The 22,875-nt window shown below is 39.0% G+C and overlaps 1 protein-coding gene across 2 annotated transcripts in view; it reads left to right on the forward strand.

Moving 5' to 3' along the window:
- The window catches only part of Pex1 (peroxisomal biogenesis factor 1), a 51,009-nt gene that overhangs the window by 23,498 nt on the left and 4,636 nt on the right, over positions 1-22,875 (forward strand). For both annotated transcript variants that reach the window (XM_023706518.1, XM_004646244.2), the window contains 10 exons: positions 4,643-4,739; positions 6,904-7,074; positions 8,997-9,151; positions 11,545-11,734; positions 11,946-12,112; positions 13,790-13,924; positions 16,674-16,738; positions 20,187-20,329; positions 20,414-20,517; positions 21,673-21,849. In XM_023706518.1, coding sequence (XP_023562286.1) covers positions 4,643-4,739; positions 6,904-7,074; positions 8,997-9,151; positions 11,545-11,734; positions 11,946-12,112; positions 13,790-13,924; positions 16,674-16,738; positions 20,187-20,329; positions 20,414-20,517; positions 21,673-21,849 — 1,404 coding nt within the window. The remainder of the gene's footprint in view (positions 1-4,642; positions 4,740-6,903; positions 7,075-8,996; positions 9,152-11,544; positions 11,735-11,945; positions 12,113-13,789; positions 13,925-16,673; positions 16,739-20,186; positions 20,330-20,413; positions 20,518-21,672; positions 21,850-22,875) is intronic.

Below are 22,875 nucleotides of genomic sequence, written 5' to 3' on the forward strand. Positions count from 1 at the left end.
TCTCTCTCTCTCTCTCTCTCTCTCTCTCTCTCTCTCTCTTCTTCACCCTCTTCACCATAGAAAGAGTATATCTTCTAGTTTCCTATCATCTTATTTATTTATTTATTAATATGTTAGGTTTTTTTCATGTAAGTGAAATTGATGCAATATTTATCTTTCCGAGGCTAGTTGATTTCATTCGGCATGGCAGGGTGGTAATATTTACTTATTTGTTTGTTTGTTTATAGCCTCATTATATAGTTCAGGCCAGTCTTGAGTGCACTATGTTGCTCAGGCTGTCCTTGAAATCACAGCAGTCATCCTGCCTCAGCCCCCTCAGTGCTGAGATGACAGGTATACAGCGTGACTCCCAGCAGCTTTTAAAAGGCAATATCCTATTGGCAGAGGTGCCAGACTTCCAAAGTAGCAAGGTGAATAGGAAGAAGAAGTCCCGAGTTTGGGTCTCACCTCTCTCACGTACTTAGCGATGGTAGCTGGAGTGATTTAAGTTTTAGTGTCTCATCTGTGTCTGTGGGATTAACTACACTTAAGCAAGAAAATGTATATGAAGGTTTTGTAAATTGGAAAGTGCCATCCAAATGTGAGTGACTTTGAGTTAGTAAAAAACCACTGATGATGACAGGTAGGGTCATATCCCAGTACCTCTAGCTTATCTACTTTTTGCAGCTCATTAATTTAAATGTAGTATTTATAAGGGCTGGCGAGATAGCTCAGTGGACTAAGCACCTGCTTTGGCAAGCCCAGGGACCAAGGTTCAATCCCCAGTCCTGCATGCTCCACCAGCCCTGCCCCCAGGGTGTGCTAAATTGGAGTCAGAGTGTGGGTGCAGTGGTACATGCCTGTAATCCCAGCAATGAGAAGGCTAAAAACAGAAGGATCACTATGAGCCCAAGCTGTGTAGTATGACCCTGTACCAAAAAACAAAAACAAAAAATTAATGTAAGCCAATGGAGAAATGTATAATAAATATTTGCCACTAAAAACATTGAAATTAAATAGGAATATGTTTCATTTACCTAGAAAATTATGTAGTATATATATTCCCTTGTAACAATAAAGTGTTAGCTATTTTTAAAGATTTTAAGTATTAGTGGCTGAATGTCCTTAATGAACATAGGATATAAAAATTCTCAGTAAGATATTTGGTAGAGGGGCTGGGGAGATGGCTCAGTGGGGTAAGCGCTTCCCTGGCAAGCACAAGGGCCTGAGTTCAATCCCCGAATCAGCAAAAAAAAAAAAAAAAAAATGTTTGGCAGAGAGAATGCAGCAAATCATTAAAAAGATTATATGCCATGACCAAGTCAGCTTTATCCCAGAGTGTGAAAATGGTTCAACCTATGTAAATCAATAAATACAATATACAACACTGAACTAAGTGTAAAAATCACATATCATCTTATAAGCCTTTGATAAAATTTAACATCCTGTCATGATTTTAAAAACTGATGAAAATAGGTATAGATGAAAATAGCTTTCTTCAAAGCTATTTATGACAAACCTATGCCTCCATCAGACTAAATGGAAAAAACTGAAAGTTTTCCAACAGTAGGCAAGGATAGCCACTGTTACCACTTTTGTTCATTGTGGTGCTGGACACCTTAGCCATGGCAATCAAGCAAGAAAGAGGAATAAAAGGGATACAGACAGGAAAGGAGGAAGTCAGGCTGTCCTCATTTGGGCATGGTAGGATCCTTGAAATAGATGACCCACAAGACTTCAACAGAAGACTTAGAACTAATAGATTCAGCAGAGGGGCAGGATGCAAATCAACACACAAATATCAGTAACATTCCTGTATACCAACAGTGAACCCATAGAGAAAGAAATTAGGAAAATAACTAAATTGACAGTTGCTTCAAAAATTAAATACTTCAGGGGCTGGGGAGATGGCTCAGTAGAATAAGCGCTTGCCTGGCAAGTGCAAGGGCCTGAGTTCAATCCCCAGTTCCGCAAAAAAAAAAAAAATTAAATACTTCAGAATTAGCCTAACCAAGAAAGTAAAAGACCTCTATAACAAAAACTAGAGCTCTATAAAAAAAAGATTGAAGAAAACATTAGAAAATGGACAGACATCCATGTTCTTGGACAGGCAGAATCAACATTGTCAAAATGGCCATATTACCAGAAATTATATGTTGATTTAATGAAGTTCCAGATCAGAGTACCAGCCACATTCTTCACATAACTGAAAAAAAGAGAAAAATCCTAAAATTTATATGGAATGAGTAAAGACGCAATGTAGTGGAAGCAGTCTTGACCAAAAAGAGCAAAACAGGAGGCATTACAATAACAGGATTTCACCTTTCTTTAGGTTTACATATTTCTTCATACTACAAAGCAACAGTAATTAAAACATCATGATACTGGCCCAATAAGACATGTTAACTAATTAAACAGAATTGAGGATGCACAGACAACCCTAGGTACCTTCCTTCATCTGACTCTTGACAAAACAGTGAAAACCGTGCTGGAATAAAAGCCTTGTTAACAAATGGTGCTGGAAAAACTGGTTATCATGTATAGAAGAATGAATCTAGACCCATATGTCTTGCCTTGTATTAATATAAGATGAAAATATATTTTTAAAACTCTAGGTATAAAAACAGAAACACTGTGTTGAAAGATAAAATAGGTAGTAGTCTTGAAGACTAGGCATAGGAAAGACTTTCTAAACAGAACTCTGCACAAGAAATACCAAGAATCAACAAATGGATTGTGTCAAATGTAAAATTTCTGCATATGGAAGGAAACAATCAACACAGTGAAGAGGGATCCTACAGGAAGGAAAAAAATTTTGCCAGCTCCTCAGACAGAACTTACACCTAAAAACGGTGGCAAGTCTACGGCATGTATGCTATTATGTTTTTCTTTTAAGACAAAAGATGTTAATGTAGAGTTGTTTTTCTGAACTAAAATAATCAGTATTTGGGTTTAATTGCAGTGCTGACCCTCTGTGATAAAAAAGTGGCTTTTGGGTTACAGTTTAGCATTCAGTCTCTAAACTGTTTACCATCACTGATCTACAATACATGAAGAACTCAAAAGAACTGGACCCTCCAAAATAAAGGATGAGGTCAAAAATGGGCAGTTGAAATGAACATAAACTTTACTAAAGAAGCAATAGAGATGATCAATAAATACTTGAAAAAAAGTTTAGCATCTTTGGCCATTAGAAAAGTGTTAATTAATACAATGCAGAGATTCCATCTTACTCCAGAAAGAATGACTATTATCAAGAACTCAAAAAATAAAACAAAAAAAAAAAATGTTGGTAAAGTTGCAAGGATAAAGGAACCTACCTACACTGGTGGCAGTGTAAGTTAGTACAACCATTTTGGAAATCACCATAGAAGTTTTGCTAAATAGATAAATAAGTGAAGAAATTTTATTTGACCCAGCTATATCTCTTTTAGGTATCTTCCCAGAAGAGTTAAAAATATATTACAGGGACTGGTGAGATAGCTCAGTGGTCTAAAGCGCCTGCTTAGGCAAGCTTAGGCAAGCATACAGGGACCTCAATTCAATCCCCAGCACCACATGCCATGCCAGCCCCGCTCCCAGGGTGGGCTGAGCTGACCATAAAAAAGAAAAAAATAAAGGAAACATTAAAAAAAATATTACAGTGATTCATGCATTCCCATGTTTATGACAGTACATTTTATAATAGCCAAATTAGCTGAATTTTGGAAACACCCTACTAGCAGTTGAATCAAATTACATATGATGGGACACTACTACGTATTCCACTGTAGTACTCACTTATAAAAAGAATACATTTGAGTCATTTGTAGGAAGATGGGTGCATCTTATGACCATAATGCTAAGTGAAATGAACAAAGGTTAAATACATCATGCTTTCATAGAAGAAAAGGAAGCATAAGTAATTTAGGAGCAAATAAAAGATGATAGGAAACGGGGAAGTAGACTTTGTGGAGATGGTAAGGGGATCTAGAAATGGAAAGGGAGGGATAGGATTTGGAGAAGTGGAACCGGAAATGATTGGAGATGTGGTACTTATATGTCCATCATGAATATTGTTACCATGTCTCACAAATATATGCCAATAAAGAAAGAAAATGTGATGTCTACATATATGATGGAATACTTAGTACACAGTCCTAAGGAAGGATAGATTTGAATCATTTTAGGAAAATGGATGGATCTTGCAGCTATAATGCTGAGTGAAATAAGCCTGACACAGAAGATTAAATATCATGTGGTTTCTCTTACCAGATGAGACGTTTTGGAGTGGATCAGGACCTAGGGTAGCAAAGAGAGTACAAGTAGGGGAGGGAGTAGAAATGATTAAGATGCACTACATGTATGTACCAATTTCCCCAAATGGATATAACTCTATATCACAATCATAAATTAATGAAAGTTAAAAAATAAATGTTAGTGGCTGTTTCAACTAGCAAATTGTAAAACAATTTTTTCCATCTGCACCATAGTGAGCATAGGATGTAGTCTACTCCTAGCACATTAGCAACCCAAAAGGCTGCGTGTCAGTAACCCCGAGAATCCCACATGGCAGCCAAGCAGCATCTGCTTCCCGATGAATGAGGTCTGATGGGTGCTACAGCAATAAAAACTGTTTCTGTGATTAAATGTATCGAGTTCTGATGAAACACTTACTTTGTAGGGAAGTGGGAAATCCACGTTAGCCAAAGCAGTCTGTAAAGAAGCCTGTGACACACTGGACGCGCATGTGGAAATAGTTGACTGTAAAGCTTTGAAAGGTATGAGTATGGAAAGCCCTGCAGAAAAACCCTTTCTTGTAGACTGCAGTGTCATTAATACTGTTAGTCTGACAAATATAAATGTCACCTACTCTTTAACTTTCTTAAGTATCAGTCTTTGAAAATCCTTAGAAGTTTTCATTGTTGTTGTTAGTACTGGGAATTGAACTTAGGACCTTGCACTTGCCGGGTAGGTGTTTGTGCTGCTGTGCTATATCCCCAGCTCATTCCTTAGAAGTTTTAAGCCTTTGGCTTTTAGTATCTTTGATACAGTTTCTAAAACTTCTCTGCTGTTTGATGAGGGCCCGTTTTTTTCCTTGCCAAAACTCTATAGACTGAACTCCTGGCAATGCGCATTATCCACTCTGAGAGCGTTAGTATTTAGAGTACATGTGAGTGCACAGCTGTGAGCCAAATTGCCATTTACCATGTAATACCTTTATGCATTTTAAAGTATTTTACATTTGCATTAATATTTATTTAATTAGAACAAGAGATTGAGAAGATCTTTTTTTTTTTCTTTCACTCTTCTGTTTGGCACAAAATGGGTGCTTAGCAAATATGAATTTCTGTCCCCACATGTGCTATATAATTTCTTAGGGTTTTTTAAATTTATTTTTATTGAGAAATAAATATGAATGAGACAGTTTCACAGCTGATTAATAGGACAGTTTTGATAATCAATACACTGTACATTGTTATCTTCTTAGTGGTTATCCATAATACAAGAAGCAGACAGGATATTCTGTCCAAACACTTTTAGTACACCTCTTTCTTCTCATTGAATTAAGCGAAAGTAGCTGTAAATTTATCCTATTTTGTGTATATAAATACAAAATGATCTTTCCTTTGCATCCTTTTTGTTGTTGCTGTTTTTGTCCTGACAGAGGTGAATATTCTATTGGCATCTAAATACTATAGGTATTTGAATTTAACTAAACAATCTAACACTCTCTAGCAGTCTATAATATTAGTGGGTTATCCTCAGAAGTTATTGACTTGAGCCTTTTACAGCTCATCGTATTAATATGGATTTACTTTATATACCTCATTTTTATACTTTTCTGCTGAATGGTTAAGACCAAGATATAGCAAGACCTATATAACAAGAAATGTAACTTTTGTATCTGATAAGGTCAGCCAAATACTCTCATGATTTATCCTGTAGCCCTGTATCGCCCTTTGTACATCCTATTGTCATTGTCTGACATGAGGATGAGTCACGGCCATTTCTTGACCAATTTGCTCTCTGTGAAAGCTTGAGAAAGTGTTTTTTTCTCTCCACGTGACTCTCCCCAGGCTCACTTTACATCATCGAACACATTCCTCTGTGTCTCCATAATCTTCTTGATCAGAAAATTTGGAGCACAACTGAGTTGCATGTTGTTACAGTACAGGTTCTCCTGTGTCCCGAGTAAGAAGATCTTATTTTAAACAGTTTCTCCCTCAGCTATCACTGCCAAATAGTCCGAACTCGTCATGGTATCTCAGTTTTTAATGTAGTGCATAATTAGAAACTAGTAAATAAAAAAAAAAAAAGAAACTAGGAAGTAAGTTTCTGAAAGCCCACTACTTCATTTGCTATAAAGGAGGTTTTAGAAACACTCTGTCTCTCAAAGTCCTGCCTGAGGTCTCCTGAGAAAATTTTAATTTTGAGCCAAGTAATGGCACATTTTTACATTAACTTATGAATTTGTATGTTTTCTGTTCTTCGAAATTTGAAACTTTGTAACTCTAGAGAATTTGGCTTCAAAGTTTTATTCAGATATAGCAGTTCTAGGATCTCTAGGCAGCTACATTTGTATTTGATTTTACCTGAATCTTGATCCTTTACTCTTGTTTATGTTTTCCTGCATCCTGTTCTTAGTTTACTATCTTACTATAAGCCATCTGACATGCTCTGCAGAGTGAGACTGAGTCTATATAGAAATTATACTAGCACATCGCTTTTCTTAGTCATAAAATTTGGCCTTTTGCTGAGTATTGAAGCAGTACTAGTTAAACTATGTCAGTGATTAATAGGTTTTTGTGATGGGAATATTAGTAACATAGGGACTGAATATTTACACTTCATTCAGTATTGAGCTCTTCAAATGCTTTCAGAAGGAGAGCCTCACCTTTTCCCTCACTGAAATAATAGTGCAGCCATGTTTTCTGTGTTAAGGAAAAAGGCCTGACCACATCCAGAGAGCCCTGGAGGCGACGTTCTCAGAGGCAGTGTGGAGGCAGCCCTCTGTGGTTCTGCTTGATGACCTGGACCTCATTGCTGGGACGCCCGCGGCCCCGGAGCAGGAGCACAGTCCTGAGACAGTGCAGAGCCTGCGGCTTGCACATGGTAATACATCCTCCACTGCCTGAAGGCCACCTTCTCTCATTAGCATTTTCAGTCTTGGCTGTTACATGTGCTCTGCCATGTGCTATTTTGAGGCCTCTGGTAGTGCACATACTGTAGCTTCTGCATTAGCAAAATTGGCAGAGAATAAATGGTGTGAAAAAGCCACAATCCCTGGCTTTGGGACATCGTGGCCTGTTCGTTCTTCTTTGCTTGTTAGAAGTTGTTTATAGACTTACTCTTGCTTTTGTTCATTTGACGCATATCTGTCAAATGCTTGTATACAGTGGTCCCTCACTTATCACGGAAGTCACGTTCCAGGCACCCTTGTGATAGGGGAAAATTAGCAAACTAACGATGGTATATTTATTTTAGTATTTATATATATGTTAAGGCTTTATAAGCCCTTCCCCCTCTCTTATAAATCTTTCACACACTTTTAAAACACACTTCTAATGTTCTTAACTGTTTTCTAAATTCATAAACCCATGTAATTTTAACAGCATACAGATACTGTATGGTACTACAAAATCCTGCGATACACTGAAAAATCTGCGATAAATAATTTAGATGAATGTTTTTGAAAATCCACAAAACAGTGAGTCTGCGAAAGTCAAACCACAACATAATGAGGCACTACTGTATACTGAAAGCCAAAGGAAAGAAAGAAAGTAAACAGGTTTAGCATGGTATGGCAGTAACAACAGCAGCTGCCATGTATTGAGTTCCCTTTCTGGGTTGTAGGACTTGCCTTGCATTCTGTGTACGAGAGCCTCCTGGTTTCAGGTCTGTAAATGGGACTCAGAGGGCTTAAGTAGTTGGAGAAAGTGGACCAACTAGCAGTTGGTAGGGTGTGCTGTACTTGAAGTGAACTTTCAGAACATGTAACCTAATTTGGAGGGCAGGAGTTACCAAGAAAAGCTTTTTGGAGGGAGTGGGTAATTGAGTTGAGTTTTGGTGGAAACTCAGAAACAGAAGCATGAAACAGAGTCATAATGATGAAGAGAGGAAAGAGATGTGGTCCCCAGGGAAGGGTGCAGAGGTGCAAGGGATACCGGCATGTTGGGGAGCCTGCTGTTGGTTGGAGCTGATGGGACCAGGCTAGGACTGGTGGGGTGGTGAGGTTGGAGGGCTTGGCAAGCGCTGAGCTGTCTCATGGGTCTTGAGAGTTGAAATAGGTACAAAGTATAAATAGAGTGACTTGGGTTACTGTTAAGTAGTGTTAATCTCGAGTTTTGAATTCTGTAACACATGTTAACTCGTCTTACGCTAAATCATAAAGCACTGGCTCTATTAGTCTACTGTTTAAAGAGGACTGTGTATTTCTAGGTTGAGAATCACGTACTAATTCACATTACTGATGCATGTATCACTTCCAGCCTTCTCATTCCAAACTTTGCAAGGCTTTGAGCAGAAAGAGTTACTGAGGAACGCATAGTAATGTGAGCTGTGCATTTTGCTTAATAAACAGAGCACAGGGCCGTGGAGATGGCTCAGTGGAATAAGTGCTTCCCTGGCAAGCGCAAGGGCCTGAGTTCAATCCCCAGTTCCACCAAAAAAGTTTAAAAAAAATAAAATAAAATAAAATAAAATAAAATAAGCAGAACAGTGCAGAAATGTACAGCTCTTCAAGCATTCACTCATGTCATTGCCTTTTTATTGTTCATTTACTTCCCCGTAAGATCTAGGAGTCAGGCACCTTGCTAGACATGGTTCTGGATACAGTCTGAGGTTACGTCTGCTCTTGTACTTGCTTTAGGTAGAGTAGAGGTTGGCTCTCCAGACCTAAGTGGATGAATTAATGTTTTAAAGGAGTTGCCCCATCTTATAGCTCAGTGTTAGGTTATCATTATTTTAATAAATTCAGAATTTTAATTTTGATGGTTCTTCATCCTGAGCTTTTACGCCATCTTGCTTCATTCTAGCTGTGAGTGACATGCTGAAGGACTTTATTTCCATGGGAAGTTTGGTTGCCCTGATTGCTACAAGCCAGTTTACGCATTCTCTGCATCCTTTACTTGTTTCTGCTCAAGGAATGCACATGTTTCAGTGTGTCCAACACCTCCAACCTCCTAACAAGGTAATGCACTGCTTACAGATTATTGTACTGACCCTCTTTTTAGAAATTATTTTTTATGTTATTAATGATTTATAGCCTTAAACTTAATGCTCCTCGGTGTCTTAACATTTAAAAGCAATATTTGGTGCTAGGTGTGTAAATTATAATTTATAGCCATTTGAAATATTATGTATTTTCCAAGAAAATGACTTCCCTGGAAACAGCATTTCTTCTCAATGAGAAAAAATAGAAATATGAATAGATGTCTTTTAAAGATTAACAGGGTCTATAGACACCCAGGCTCATAAGGATGTTATGGCAGTGAGCTGAAAGAAGAGTTATGACACTGGCAAGCATATTTTAAGCTCTTGCTTAAAATTCTGACTTGTGGTCTTCCCTGAATATTTAGACGTCCCATGTTATTGAAGAGCAAAAGTATTTTATCTGTTATTAAGTGTAACAGAATGGCAACGTTATTCAGCATCATCTGTATCTTTAGAAATGTACTTTATAGGAACAAAAACTACTTCTAATAACCCTATATTACTAAAACTGCTTCTTTTTGGAGAAGGAAATGGAAATCAGTGTGACTTTCTTTTACAGATTTACTGAGCTATAGTAAAACAACAAACTCACATAAAAGGGGCCGGGAGATGGCTCAGTAGAATAAGCACTTGCCTGGCAAATGCAGGGGCCTGAGTTCAATCCCTGGTTCAAAACAAAACAAACAAACAAACAAACAAACTCACATAAAGTGTACAGCTTAAGTGGTTTTAACATACCTATATATGTATATATCAGAAAACCACAATCAAAGTAAGAAACATTTCCACCCATCCCACAAGTTTCCTGGTGCCTTTTGTAATCCATTCCTTCTTGATTTTATCCCCAGACAACCACTAACCTGCTCTCTCTGTCACTATAAATTATGTTAGCTTGCCATTTCTTCAGTAATGTGTAATTGTGCACCCTGAGTGATATTGTAGTCAACAAAGGCCCACAAAAGGTTCTAGTATGACTGCAGTGGAGCAGCATGATTCCTGACCCTGGACACTTCATAGCTGTCACCATTACTATATCCAAGCAGAACATATCACTTGTGTGTCTGTAGTGGTACTGATGCAAGCAAACCTATGCTGCCAGTCATACAGAAGGACGCACAGCCAGGCCCCGAAACCCCCACTATTTGGTAGGCCATGGCAGGATCATTACAAGTTTGAGGCCTACTTGGGCAACTTAGTGAGACCTTGTCTCAAAAATATGAAGGGCTAGAAATATAACTGAGTGGTAGAACACCCTTGGGTCTGATCCTCAGTAACCTGCCCCCCAAAATAAAAACTATGCATGCAATTATGTGTGGGACATAATATCTGAAAATGATAATAAAAGATTATACCATCTTTTTCATTGTTTTAGAGAGTACCATAAACCAGCATGCTTCCTACGTCTTTTGTCTGCCATGTCTCTTGACTGTATCATTTTTTCTTTTTGATTTCATGTCATGTTGTTTGTTCACTGTGGCCTGTACACATACCGAATTCACTGCTAATGTTGCCAGACAGAGGCCATCGCAAGTGACTGGCCTGGAATGAAAATTTAAAAAGTGATGCAGTACTACAGAGGAGTCAGTGTTATTGCTTATCAGTCAGGCATGTCCTGTCCCCTGTAGCTACCGTCTAAAAGAATAAGACCATGTGACAAGTTCTTAAAGGATCTGCTTCATTGAAGAACCACAGGACTAGCAAATGTTGAGGAGGCCCTGTGTCCAACCTGGAGAAAGTCAGTGACCTAGATGGCAGTCCAGATACAGGAGTATGTCCTGCAAGCACCATGATGTGGCCAGAGCAGAGAGTCTGTTGGTAACATTGAAAGAAAAAGCAGGACCTCACTGTGCTGTTGAATCTCCTGTCAGCTGTGGTTTAAACAATTCAGGAGAGGCCAGGGATTTAGCTCGGTGGTAGAGCTCCTGCATAGCAATCATGTTGCTTCCTGGTACCAAAATAATAATTATTAATTTTTATTAATTAATAATTGTTATTATTCAAGAGTCTTTACTATTCATTTTATAATGTGAAACTTGGGGCTGAGGCTGAGTACTGGTGTGAAGATAGCTGAATGTATGGAAACTGCACAAGCTGAACTGGGAGGGAAAATACTGCCAGAATGCATCTGGCAAGAGCAGTCTGGCAGCATCAATCTGGGGGCGCAGTAGATCACACCATGTAGCCAGGAGACTTAGCCAGGTATGCATCTGTACCACCGAGGTGTGTCTCAACATAGCTACGGTGTATGCACATGGTGGGGTTGCCTAAGGAGGCATTCCTCAGAACACACTCCTACTGTTACGCAGACATGACTATTAAAATGTACAATTGAATACAATTAACAATTTGAGTATTTTGCTTTTACTTTAGGAACAAAGGTATGAAATGTTGCATCATGTAATAAAAAATAAATTGGACTGTGACATAAGCAAGTTCACTGATCTTGACCTGCAGCATATAGCCAAAGAAACAGAAGGATTTGTGGCTCGAGATTTTACGGTGCTCGTGGATCGGGCCATTCATGCCTGTCTCTCTCATCAGCACATATCGGCTAGAGAAGGTATGTCTTATGAAAACCCAGAAAGTGGAGTCCACTTTCTGTTATGCAACAGTGTAAATTGTGGTGATACTAGAATTAAGCATATTCCATTTAGTATTTAAGCTGATATTTGAGTAAAAAATTAACATTTCCAGCTAAGATGATAGTATATTTTGAAAATTCACTGATGGAAATATGGCTACCAAAAGAAGTTTTGATTATTTTGAAACAGAATTAGTATTCACAACATTGGACTTCCAAAAGGCTCTTGAAGGATTTATTCCTGCATCTCTGCGAAAGGTCAACCTGCATAAACCTAGAGACCTCGGTTGGGATAAAATTGGTGGACTGCATGAAGTTCGGCAGATACTCATGGATACAATCCAGTTACCAGCCAAGGTACTCTAAAGGAAGGGGTGGAGGGAGGGGAAAAGAGGAAGAAAAAAAGAGAGCAAGTTTTGGCTTTGTGTGCTGGCCTACTCAGTCTGTTTGACTGCACAAGTATTTACTGAATAAACAATATAAATGTCCAGCACTATTTTAAGTACTTAAGCAGATTTTTAAAGTATTTGATGTACTTCTTGTCAGAAATGTCTAAAGAAAAGCTCAGTTTATATCTACAGTAAGTACATTTTGATGTCATTTTCATCTGTTTTGCTTCATTCATTCACATGAACTATCTGCTGGGATTTGAGCAGAAGCAGATAAAAACAATCTATAAGGTGAAAGAGTCAGCTAGGCTCACAGGACTGGTGGATTAAATGACAATTCTAGACCCTGAGTGGCTCTCTGGGAAGGGAGAACTTGGCAGGGAGCATAAATGAGGTGGGTGATAGGATAATGGTAGAGTCTAGGCGGTGGTATGTTGGATCCTGAGATAAGGATCATTGATGAGAATGGGGCCCACGTAGGAAATAAAGAAATGGGTAGGCGCTTGGGTCCCTCGTAGCTGGATGGCTGCTCCTTGGAATGGTCACTGACTGGGTCTGGGACACATTGGACTCAGTCCAGGACCACGTGAAATCTGTGAGTTAGCAACCAGCAGCTTCCTGACCTCAAATGCTGGGTCTGGGCACTCCTGGGATTTAATGCTGAGATACGTGGAAGCTGCGTGCAGCTGCTGGTTTTGAGGCTCTTTCAGGTGAAAGTAGTAGAGGTGAGACTGGAGTTGTATCATCAGGGTGTCCCACCAAAGAGGGACACCCAAGAGGAGACTAGGATCCTGCTGATGTGGCCTGATTTTTGTGTGTGTGTGGGTTTTTTTTCTTTTTAATAATTCTATTGAGAAACAAATATCAGTGAGACAGTTTCACAAACGATTACTGGCACATTTTCAATAATACATCGCATATTGTTGGCCTAGTGATTATTCACTGTACAAGATGCAGACACGATATACTGTCTCAAACACTATTAGAACAAACCTCTGTATTCATTGAATTAAGAGAATGGAGCTGTGTATCTATCCTAACTATTTTGAGTATACAGATACAAAAGGGTTGTTCATTTCTATCCCACTTTTTTGGTTTTGTCAGAGATGGGTATTCCATTGTCATTTAAATATTGTAGGTGCTTGAATTCCACAGAATCTCCCAATATAGTCCAGTAGTCCATAATAGTAATAGGTTTTCTATAAGACTGGCCATGTCCAAAGTTGTTGACTTGAGCTTTTTACAGCTCAGCACATTAACGTGGCTTTAATTTTTATACTTCGTTTTCATACTTTTCTGCTGGATGGTTAAAACCTGTGGCTTGATGTTTAGCTCATCTCACGTAGGACTTTTACCCTTAGCAGTTGATGAAGAAAGTAGTTGACATGCAGTCATATTCCTGCTTCTCTGTTATTTCTTTTCTTTCTTTGATTGGATATATTTGAGTTTATACAACTGTCATAACTTGTTCTGTGATCCATACGAGTAGCTCCTTTGATTCACTGGTTAGTACAAATTTCATTCTTTACCATTGTGCTGTTAATAAAGCTGGCAGTTACTACCATCGGAATGCTTTTTCCTGTGTTGATCTTCAGCTACCACTTACTCAGTCTGTTGCAATATAAGCTCTTTTTATATTTTTTAGTACCCAGAATTGTTTGCAAACTTGCCCATACGACAGAGAACAGGAATACTGCTGTATGGTCCTCCTGGAACAGGAAAAACCTTACTAGCTGGGGTAGTTGCTCGGGAGAGTGGAATGAATTTTATTAGTGTCAAGGTATGTGTGCATCTTCTTTTTCCCTTTTCTTTTTTATTTGAGGTAATACTTAAATAGCATGCAGGTACCCATTTCAAAGTGTGCTCATCATTGACATTTAGTGCACTTGCACAGTTGTGCAACTACTGCCTCTTTAGTACCAAAATGTTTCTGTCCATTCCCTCCTCTCCCCATGCCCTGGCCACTATTAACCTACTTTCTGTCTTTGTGGGTTTGTCTGTTCTGTATATTTCCTATGAAGAAAATCAGGCAGTGTGTGGCCTTCTATATCTAGCTTCTTTCATTTGGTCTGATAGTTTCGTGCTTCCTGCAAGTGGTATCAGGTGTGAGTACTCCCCTGTCATGACTGAATCACAGCCCATTGCGTACCAGCACCAGGCTTTGTCTATCCACCCTTTACCATTGGTAAGCATTTGGGTTATTTCTCCCAGTTAGCTGTCCTGAATAATGATTGCTGTAAACATTGCTGTGTAGACCTATGTTTTCAGTTCTCTTGAGTCAGGATAATTAATTCCCTGCTTTAGTTTACTAAGGAGCCACCAACCCGTTTTCACAGCAGCTCTCCCACTGCATGTCTCCCTCAGCAAATTGTGGGGTTTCCTAATTCTTTGTGTGCTTGCCAGCACCATTTAGGTTTCGTGATTGGGGTTAATCTCTTACTTGGTAACTGGTAGGGATCATAAAATGTCCATAGATTAGCTAAGCTGTAAGAAATTATGAATGAACCCACCTCTCTCTTGTATGGCTTCTTATATTCTATCTTACAACAAATCTTCCTGGATTATGAGTAGATTTGTACATAAATATTTACCTATTACACTTTTTTTTTTTTTTTTTTTGCGGAACTGGGGATTGAACTCAGACCCTTGTGCTTGCCAGGGAAGCGCTTATTCCACTGAGCCATCTCCCCTTGTCCATGTACATAAATATTTAAATAAAAGTACAAACTAGGTTGAAAGGAAGAAAAACTCTGAAAGGCCAGAAGTCTGAGACGACAGGAGGAAGGATCCTGGTTTTGTTGTGGTTCTGCTGCTAGTCAGCTGCGAGGCATGCATGTGTCACGCCAGCTCTGAGCTCTCCAGGTGCCAAGCAAGCATGATGCTTAAGGAGTTGCAGGTCCTTGGGGTACTGCCTCCCTGTCCGCTGTGGCTGGCACCGAGGTCTGGGATCTCATATCCTATGGCACAGCTTCAGCACCTTCGCACTATTAGGTAAACATAGGGCACTCCATTCTGAAGCAGAGGAATCATATTCTGTCCTTCAGAGTTGGTATATACAGTAACTTGACAGCTACTTCGGTGGTTTGCCATTGGGCTTTGCCTACCCTCTTTCATGATTTTTGTGAGCTGGGTCCTTGGACACCCTGGCAATGGTGGAGAAACACTAAAATTTAGTTTTCTTAAATTCAGAGATAACCATAACTATGACCATACTTTTTTTTTTTTTTATACTTGTCACCAAAGTGCAGTTTTTCTGTTTCAAGATTAATGCTTGTGAATATTAGATTGACCATTAAGGAGGACTCTTTATCCCTCTTAGGTCATCATCAAAGGGGAAGGTGACAATAGTAAGCTGAATGTTTCAGTGTGAGTTCTAGATCCTTCAGAGGCAGGGCCCTTCACTAATGCTGTCACCTTGTGTCTAACTTTGCCTCAGTGATTCTTGTTTCATTCCCCAATCCTGCAGTTCTCTGACTGTACTGAGGAAATGGTATTAAATAACAGTTTGCTAATACATTTCTAAATGACTGTTAGAAATTCGTTAATTTGGTTCCGTATCCTGATTAGTATTTGATCTCTTGCAGGTAGTGATTTTTCACTAGAGAGCACATTAAGATTAACTCAGGTATTTTTAAAAGAGATCCCAATTTAAGAATAGACTATATTCATTACTGATGTTGTTTATACAGTAAAGTTTATTTTGAAAGATGTTTTGGTTGACTTTTAAGAAAGACAGTACATTCTTCAACTCCTATACAATTGGTTTTAGTAATAGCAAGTGCTGATTGGAATAATTTTTCTCTCCAGCTTTTTTGGAGTCTGTGAAGATTTGAGAATGATGGGAGTTGCTTAAGCCATTACCACTTCTCTAAATCAGTGATTCACCAGCAAATATGTGGCCCCAAAGACTGGGACTCAGCAATCAGAGAAAAAAAAAATCTGTCTTTCAATCCTTTCCTCTCCTAGTGGAAAGAATCAGTAAAAAGGTAGACACATCCAGTCTAATATCTGCCAGGGATGTTGTAAGTAGAGGAGAGTACTTGTGTTAGCTATTTCTTTCTAATACAGATTTTAAAAATGTGTTTAAAAGATGTTCTTTTAGGGGCTGGTGAGATGGCTCAGTGGTCTAAAGCACCTACTTAGAACAAGCTTTAGCAAAGCCCAGGGACCACAGTTCAATCCCCCAGCATCACATGTCAGCCAGCCCGCCCCCTGGTGGGCTGAGCTGGCCACACACACACACACACAAATAAATAAAAATAAAAATAAATTAAAAAAAGTTCCTTTAAACTGGGTGTGGTGGTGCACACCTATAGCCCCAGCACTTGGAAGGCTGAAGCAGGAGGATTGCCACAAGTATGAGACCACCCTAAATAAACTACATATTTTGAGACTTGGTCTCAAAAAAATAAAAGAGAGAAAGATATCCAGTTAAACAAGTTAAAAATCATCCATAATTCAGTTAGACTCACTCTAAACCACAGTTATATTTTCTTGTTTAGTAACTATCTCTTATTTTTACCTAATAGGGGCCAGAGTTGCTCAGTAAATACATTGGAGCAAGTGAACAAGCTGTTCGAGACATTTTCATTAGGTTGGTTTCCCATGAATATTTTAAAGTAACTGATACACTATTTGTCAAGCAATGCTTTTTTGTTTTGTTTTAAAGAGCTAATGTTTGAAACCATGATTTATGTGAATTATTAATAAACTAAAAGAACAAAGATTCTGCTTCACCAAACAGTACTTAAATGTAAAACATTCTTATATTAAAATTTGAGGCTAAGTGTGGTGGTGCATATCTGTAATCTTAGCACTAGGGTGGCTGAGGCAGTAGGAGTTTGAGGCCAGCCAGGTTGGGCTACATAAGTGAGTTTGAGGCCAGCCTGAACTGCATAGTGAAACCCTTATTTTTTTACTCAAAAATAAGTAAATAATGGGCCAGCCAGATAGCTGAGTGGATTAAAGTGCCTGCTTAGGCAGACTCAGGGTCTGGGAATTCAGTCCCTGGCCTGCCTGCCTGTCAGACAGCCCTGACCTGGGGGCGTGCTGAGACAGTGATTGAGACTGGGTGTGGTGGCACATGCCTGTAATCCCAGCGCGTGAGAGGCTGAAAACAGGAGGATCACTACCAGTCCCATCTACGTAGTGAGACCCTGTAGACCCTGTACTAACTAACTAACTAACTAAATAAATAAATCTGGAGGTTTTATGTTTACAATAGCACTATTCTTGAAAGTAGAATGTTAAGTGGTTAATCAAAGAACTCTCAGGGCTGGGGAGATGGCTCAGTGGCATAAGTGCCTTCCTGGCAAGCTTAAGGTCCTGAGTTCAATCCCCAGTACTGCCCCAAAAAAAAAAAAAAAATTACTGTTCAAAGAACTCTCAGTGGGTGTTGATATGATAATGATGGTTATTATTATTATTTCTATTATTTGGCAGACTAGGGATTGAATCTAGGGCCTCCATACTGAGCTATGTCCCCATCCTACTGTCACCCTTTAAATTCTTATTTTGATACAAGTTCTCCTCAAGTTGCCCAAACTAGACTCAAACTTGTGATCCTCCTGCTTAGGCCCCAAGCGTGGTGGGATTATAATCATACACCACCACACTCTCGTGGTTCTCTCATCTTTAAAATGAAGATTTGATTAGGTCCATAGCCAACACATTTTGGTGTCATAACCCCTTTTCCCAAGAGCAGAGGATCCTAAGTAATTTGTCTATGACAATTAATCTTGTATTATTTACCGTACTAGAATGAAAACTGCCAGCTGTGGTGTCCCTCACGTATAATCCAGCACTCAGGAGGCTGAGGATTGATGTGAGTGCAAGATCAGCCTGAACTACACAGCAGGACCCTGTCTCAAAAAAGAGAGAAACAGCAACAATAAAAACACACATAAAAAATAAAGTATTTTAAATATTTTTTAAAAATACACTAACTCAGTTTCATGAAAAAATACATATTTTCCAAAATAAGGTTAATGACAAAGTGGCGTTCTGCTTTTTTTTTTTTACTTCACACAAAAGCTGAGTCACTCAGCTGCCCAGATGGGGCTCAAGCTTGTGGCCCTTCAGCGGTAGCCTTCAGGGTGCCAGCCTTGCCCGTGTCAGCTTGCGAGTAGATTCCTGCATGGAGCAAATATTTGACCCTGATTTAGTCCCTTTTTTGTGGCCTAAATTCTCTTTTATAAATATCTAATTTATGTCTTATAAATCAAAATTCTATATGAGTAATTTAATTAAAATAGAGTATAACTATTATTAGATATGCATAGAATGCCCGAGGATATGAATGATAATATATAAAGATGAAAATAATTATTCAAATATAGGATTATAGGGAATTTTTAAATTAAAAATTACTTTGTTTCATTTTTCTGAAAATTTTAAGTATATAATTAAGAGAATATAAATATAATATATAACATACCTTTTTTTTGAGGCAGTGTCTTGCTCTGTAGTCCAGGCTGGCCTCGAACTCGCTTTGTAACCCCTGCTGGCCTAAAGCAGCAGTCCTCCTGCTTCAAACCACCTGAGTGCTGGGATTACAGGCATGTGCCACCATGCCCAGCTCATAACTTTTAAAAGAACAATGAAATGGAGATTTGTGACTCTATTACCAAATTTAAGAAATAGAACATTACCAAAACAGAAGCAGTACTAGAAATACAATCACTACATCTTGATAAAAGGTCAGTTCACCAAGAAGATGCCATAACTCTAAGATTACCCGTCTAGACAGGTATAATAGCATACACCTATAATCCCAGCACTCAGGAGACTGAGGCTGGAGGATTACTATGTGTTCAAGGCCAGCCTGGGTTACCCACTGAGTTCAAGGACAACCCGAACTCATTACATAGTGAGACCCTGTGTAAAAACCAAAACATAGTAAATACATACATACATATATACATACTAAATAAATACATAAATGTATGTATGTCTATTTGTTTTTGAGATAGTATCTTACAGTTTCCAGGCTGGCAAATGTGTGGTCCTCCTGCCTCAGCCTTCTGAGAAGCTAGAATGACAGGTGTGCAAATCAAACTCTGGGCTAAGTGTTCTAGGAGAATTTTGCATGGCAGTCAGGGAGCAGATAGATAATCCCAGGCTGGTTTTGTGGCCTCACAAAATATCAAGTATTTACCTAGATAGCTTTTGGGTTTTTTTTTTCAGTCAACATGATAGCTGTTTTGTGTCAGGGACTATTTTCCAGCTCTCCTAGTCCCCCTTTTGCCAGAGATGGAATTAATAAATTAAATAAACTAAAACAAGATTAGTTAATAAATTAATATAATTAAAATTGGGCTAGAGTGTAGTTCAGAGCATATGCTCAGCATATGAGAGGTCCTGAGTTCAATTCCCAGTACCACAAAAAAGTTCAAATTGGAGAAAAATTAAAAATAAATAAGTAACTAAATTACATTTCTCAGAGCTGGGAAGATAGCTCAGTGGTCTCAGCACCTGCCTGGCCAGCACAAGTACCCAGGTTCAGTCCCTGGTACTACATGCCATGCTGGTCCTCAAACCCTGGGTGCAGCAGTCCCTAGACCAGGCGTGGTGGCACAGGCTTGTAATCCCAACCCTGGGGATGCTGAGACAGGAGGATCACGGAGTCAGAGCTGCATAGTGAGACCCTGCAGCAGATAAATAAAAAAAGATTTGTTTAGAAAATACATTTTTCAGAAACCCTTACAAAACAGGACAAAAATAATGAGCTTGCCAGCTTTTAAGTGAGCCAGAAGAATAAGGAGGCATTTCAGGAAAGAGTGATGGTGGACAGTGAGCATATATAAAAATCGTTGCTTTACTGACCACAACTCAAGCTTTCGTCCCTCATTTATCTGTCTAGAAAACGTGAGTCTTAGAGAAATACTTTGCTCTCTGTTTAACCCAGTCTACCAAGCATGAAGAATGAAGACAGTCACCTGTGCCTTGCTTTCTTGTAATGTTCGTTGTCAAGATTGAATGCACACTCTGGATTGCAAAGTCTCAAGCTTTTTCAAATACAAATTATGGTTTGTTTTTCCCAGAGCACAAGCTGCAAAGCCCTGCATTCTTTTCTTTGATGAATTTGAGTCCATTGCTCCTCGAAGAGGCCATGACAACACAGGAGTCACAGACCGAGTAGTTAACCAGCTCCTGACTCAGTTGGATGGCGTAGAAGGCTTACAGGGTAACCATTTAAAATGGAGAAATCCACTGTTACCACAAAAGTTCACCAGGTTTTAGGATTTCATTTGTGTTTTCTCCCCTGCAGGTGTTTATGTCCTGGCTGCTACTAGTCGCCCTGACTTGATTGACCCTGCCCTTCTCAGGCCTGGTCGACTAGATAAATGTGTATACTGTCCTCCTCCTGATCAGGTGACAATTTCATATTTAGAGTCCAAAACCCAACAAATGCCACACTCTTTCCTTGTGAACTTTTCTGCCAGGTAATAGCAATTGTCCTTAGAAGACCAGTTTTTTTAGGCAAAGGCTTTAGTCTAATGATAGTGAACCTTTTAGAACGTTCAGTGATACAAATGGCCCTCTGATGCATGCATGCCAGGGGTTCGCATCTCTGCTCTAGTCCCTGCAGAGATCAGGTGACCTGCCGAGCCTGTCTCATCCAGCTGTTTCTTTTTTCTTTTTTTGTTTTTGACCCAGCTGTTTCTGTGCAAATGTGCAAGGTTTTTATTTCTTCAGTGTTGGCCAATTGGAGGACAAAGGCAAACTACCTAGATGCTCAAATGTCTGTTTAGGCAGCACACGCCTCTTTGTTTCTTGTTAAAAAAAACTTGTACACAATCAGGCCTATGAAAAGTGAGCATGTAACTAGGTGACACAGAAGCACTCTTTTAGTTACGTACTCGGCCAGCTTTTGTGTTCAGCTCTAGAATGAATGAATGAATGAATGAATGAATGAGTGATGAGTAGACATAAATAGTCAGAGGCATAAAATACCTGAGTAGATATCATACACAGTTATTTAAAATAGTCTAACGTTTTACTGGCACATTTGTCCATTATAGACGTTAACCACAACCTGGTTAGTTTATTTTTTATTAATTTATTTTTTTATATTATGAGATATATTATTTTTCTGACCAAAGTGCAATGATTTCTAAATATTCTTAAACAAATAACTATGAAAAAAGTATTCCAAAAATAAAATACAAATGGGAAATCTAACTACTAGATTGCCTTCTCTAATTTTAGCCCTACATTTAGGCTAGAAACAAACAAAAATCTGAATTGCTACTAATGTGAGAGCTGAATCTTTCCATCATAAACCTGGCACATGCAATCTGGTTAGTTTGGAATGTGAATTTTCATTCTTTTTCCTACCTGTGTCACTTCTGTTAAGGAAAAATTTCCAAGGAAGATAGGCTGTGTAGACTTGCAGTATATTTCTCAGCATACTTGTAAAGCTTGTTAGATATATAAAGTTAACTAATGGAAAAGTCCTAAGATACAGTTAAAGAAAATGTTTACCTTTATTCTTATTTGCTACATCAATTCATCTTCCTGCCCCAGGGTTCGCGTCTGGAGATCTTAAACGTCCTCAGTGACCCTCTGCCTCTGGCTGATGATGTGGACCTTCAGCACGTGGCCGCCGTGACCGACTCCTTCACCGGAGCGGATCTGAAAGCTTTGCTCTACAACGCCCAGTTGGAGGCCTTACATGCGAGGCTGCTCTGCAGCGGACTGCAGGTCAGTTACACGAGGAGGGCGTCAGGCCGTTGCCAGAGGGAAAGAGCAGTTTTCACTGTTAAAAAATACTACTTTTAACACTTCCATTAAACCATGGACATTTAAATTTGTAATTTGAAGAATTTGGTGTCTGTTTCTTTAACATTCTTAATATTAGCAAAAATGTGTTGGTATTTTGAAGGATATTATTTATTTTTTGGGGGGAAAGATATTTAAATTGACATATCAAGAATTAGTATTGACAGAAAAATGATTAAGGTTCTTTGATTTATACTTTAATTTCTAAAAATAATCAGCTTCAGTTTTATTTTAAAGATAAAATTACACCAGTCTTGCCGAGGAGACCCCTCGTGCGTGACACCTGTGCCCTGGTGCTCTGTCCTCAGGGTTCCTGGCTGCTTCCTGAGTTCCCATGCAGTGTTCTTGGTTTTCTGCCCTTTCTGCATCCCAGCGCTAGCATCTGCCTTTCTCTAAGGATGGTGTTCTGACTTAGTTATTGCAGTAGATTATTTGTTACCTCATAGACTTTATTTTTTTATTATTATTTTTTTTTGTTCCTCGAATGCCTTCAGGGCACTTTTGGCCAGCGGGAGAGTTGTGAGGTTCGAACTCCAGCAACCTGAGGCTGACAGCTTTGTGGAAGCAGCCACTTAAAGGCCTGAGCTAGGGCCAGGCCCCCACTCATAGACTTTATCATATATTTTTATGTATGTTCTTGTACCCCACATTTTATGAGAGATTTTGGCAGGCCCTGGTGTTCCCAAACCAGAAACTCAAGTTTTGCTGTTTATTTTGGCAAGCTGTTGAAATTTTAAAATCTTTTTTTCACTATTAAAAAAGGTCACATATTTGTAGAATACTGTCTCATAAGAAAGCACTTACACAACCTGGTTTATTACAGGGTTGTTTTGTTTTTTTTTTTCTCCAAATGCCTTCAGGGCAGGTTTGGCAGGTTTGAGTTGTGGGGATCGAACCCCAGCAACCTGAGCCTGACTGCTTTGTTGAAGCAGCCACTTAAAGAACTGA

The sequence above is a fragment of the Octodon degus genome, unplaced genomic scaffold, assembly GCF_000260255.1.
Source record: "Octodon degus isolate 3935 unplaced genomic scaffold, OctDeg1.0 scaffold00262, whole genome shotgun sequence".
Classification (NCBI taxonomy): domain Eukaryota; kingdom Metazoa; phylum Chordata; class Mammalia; order Rodentia; family Octodontidae; genus Octodon; species Octodon degus.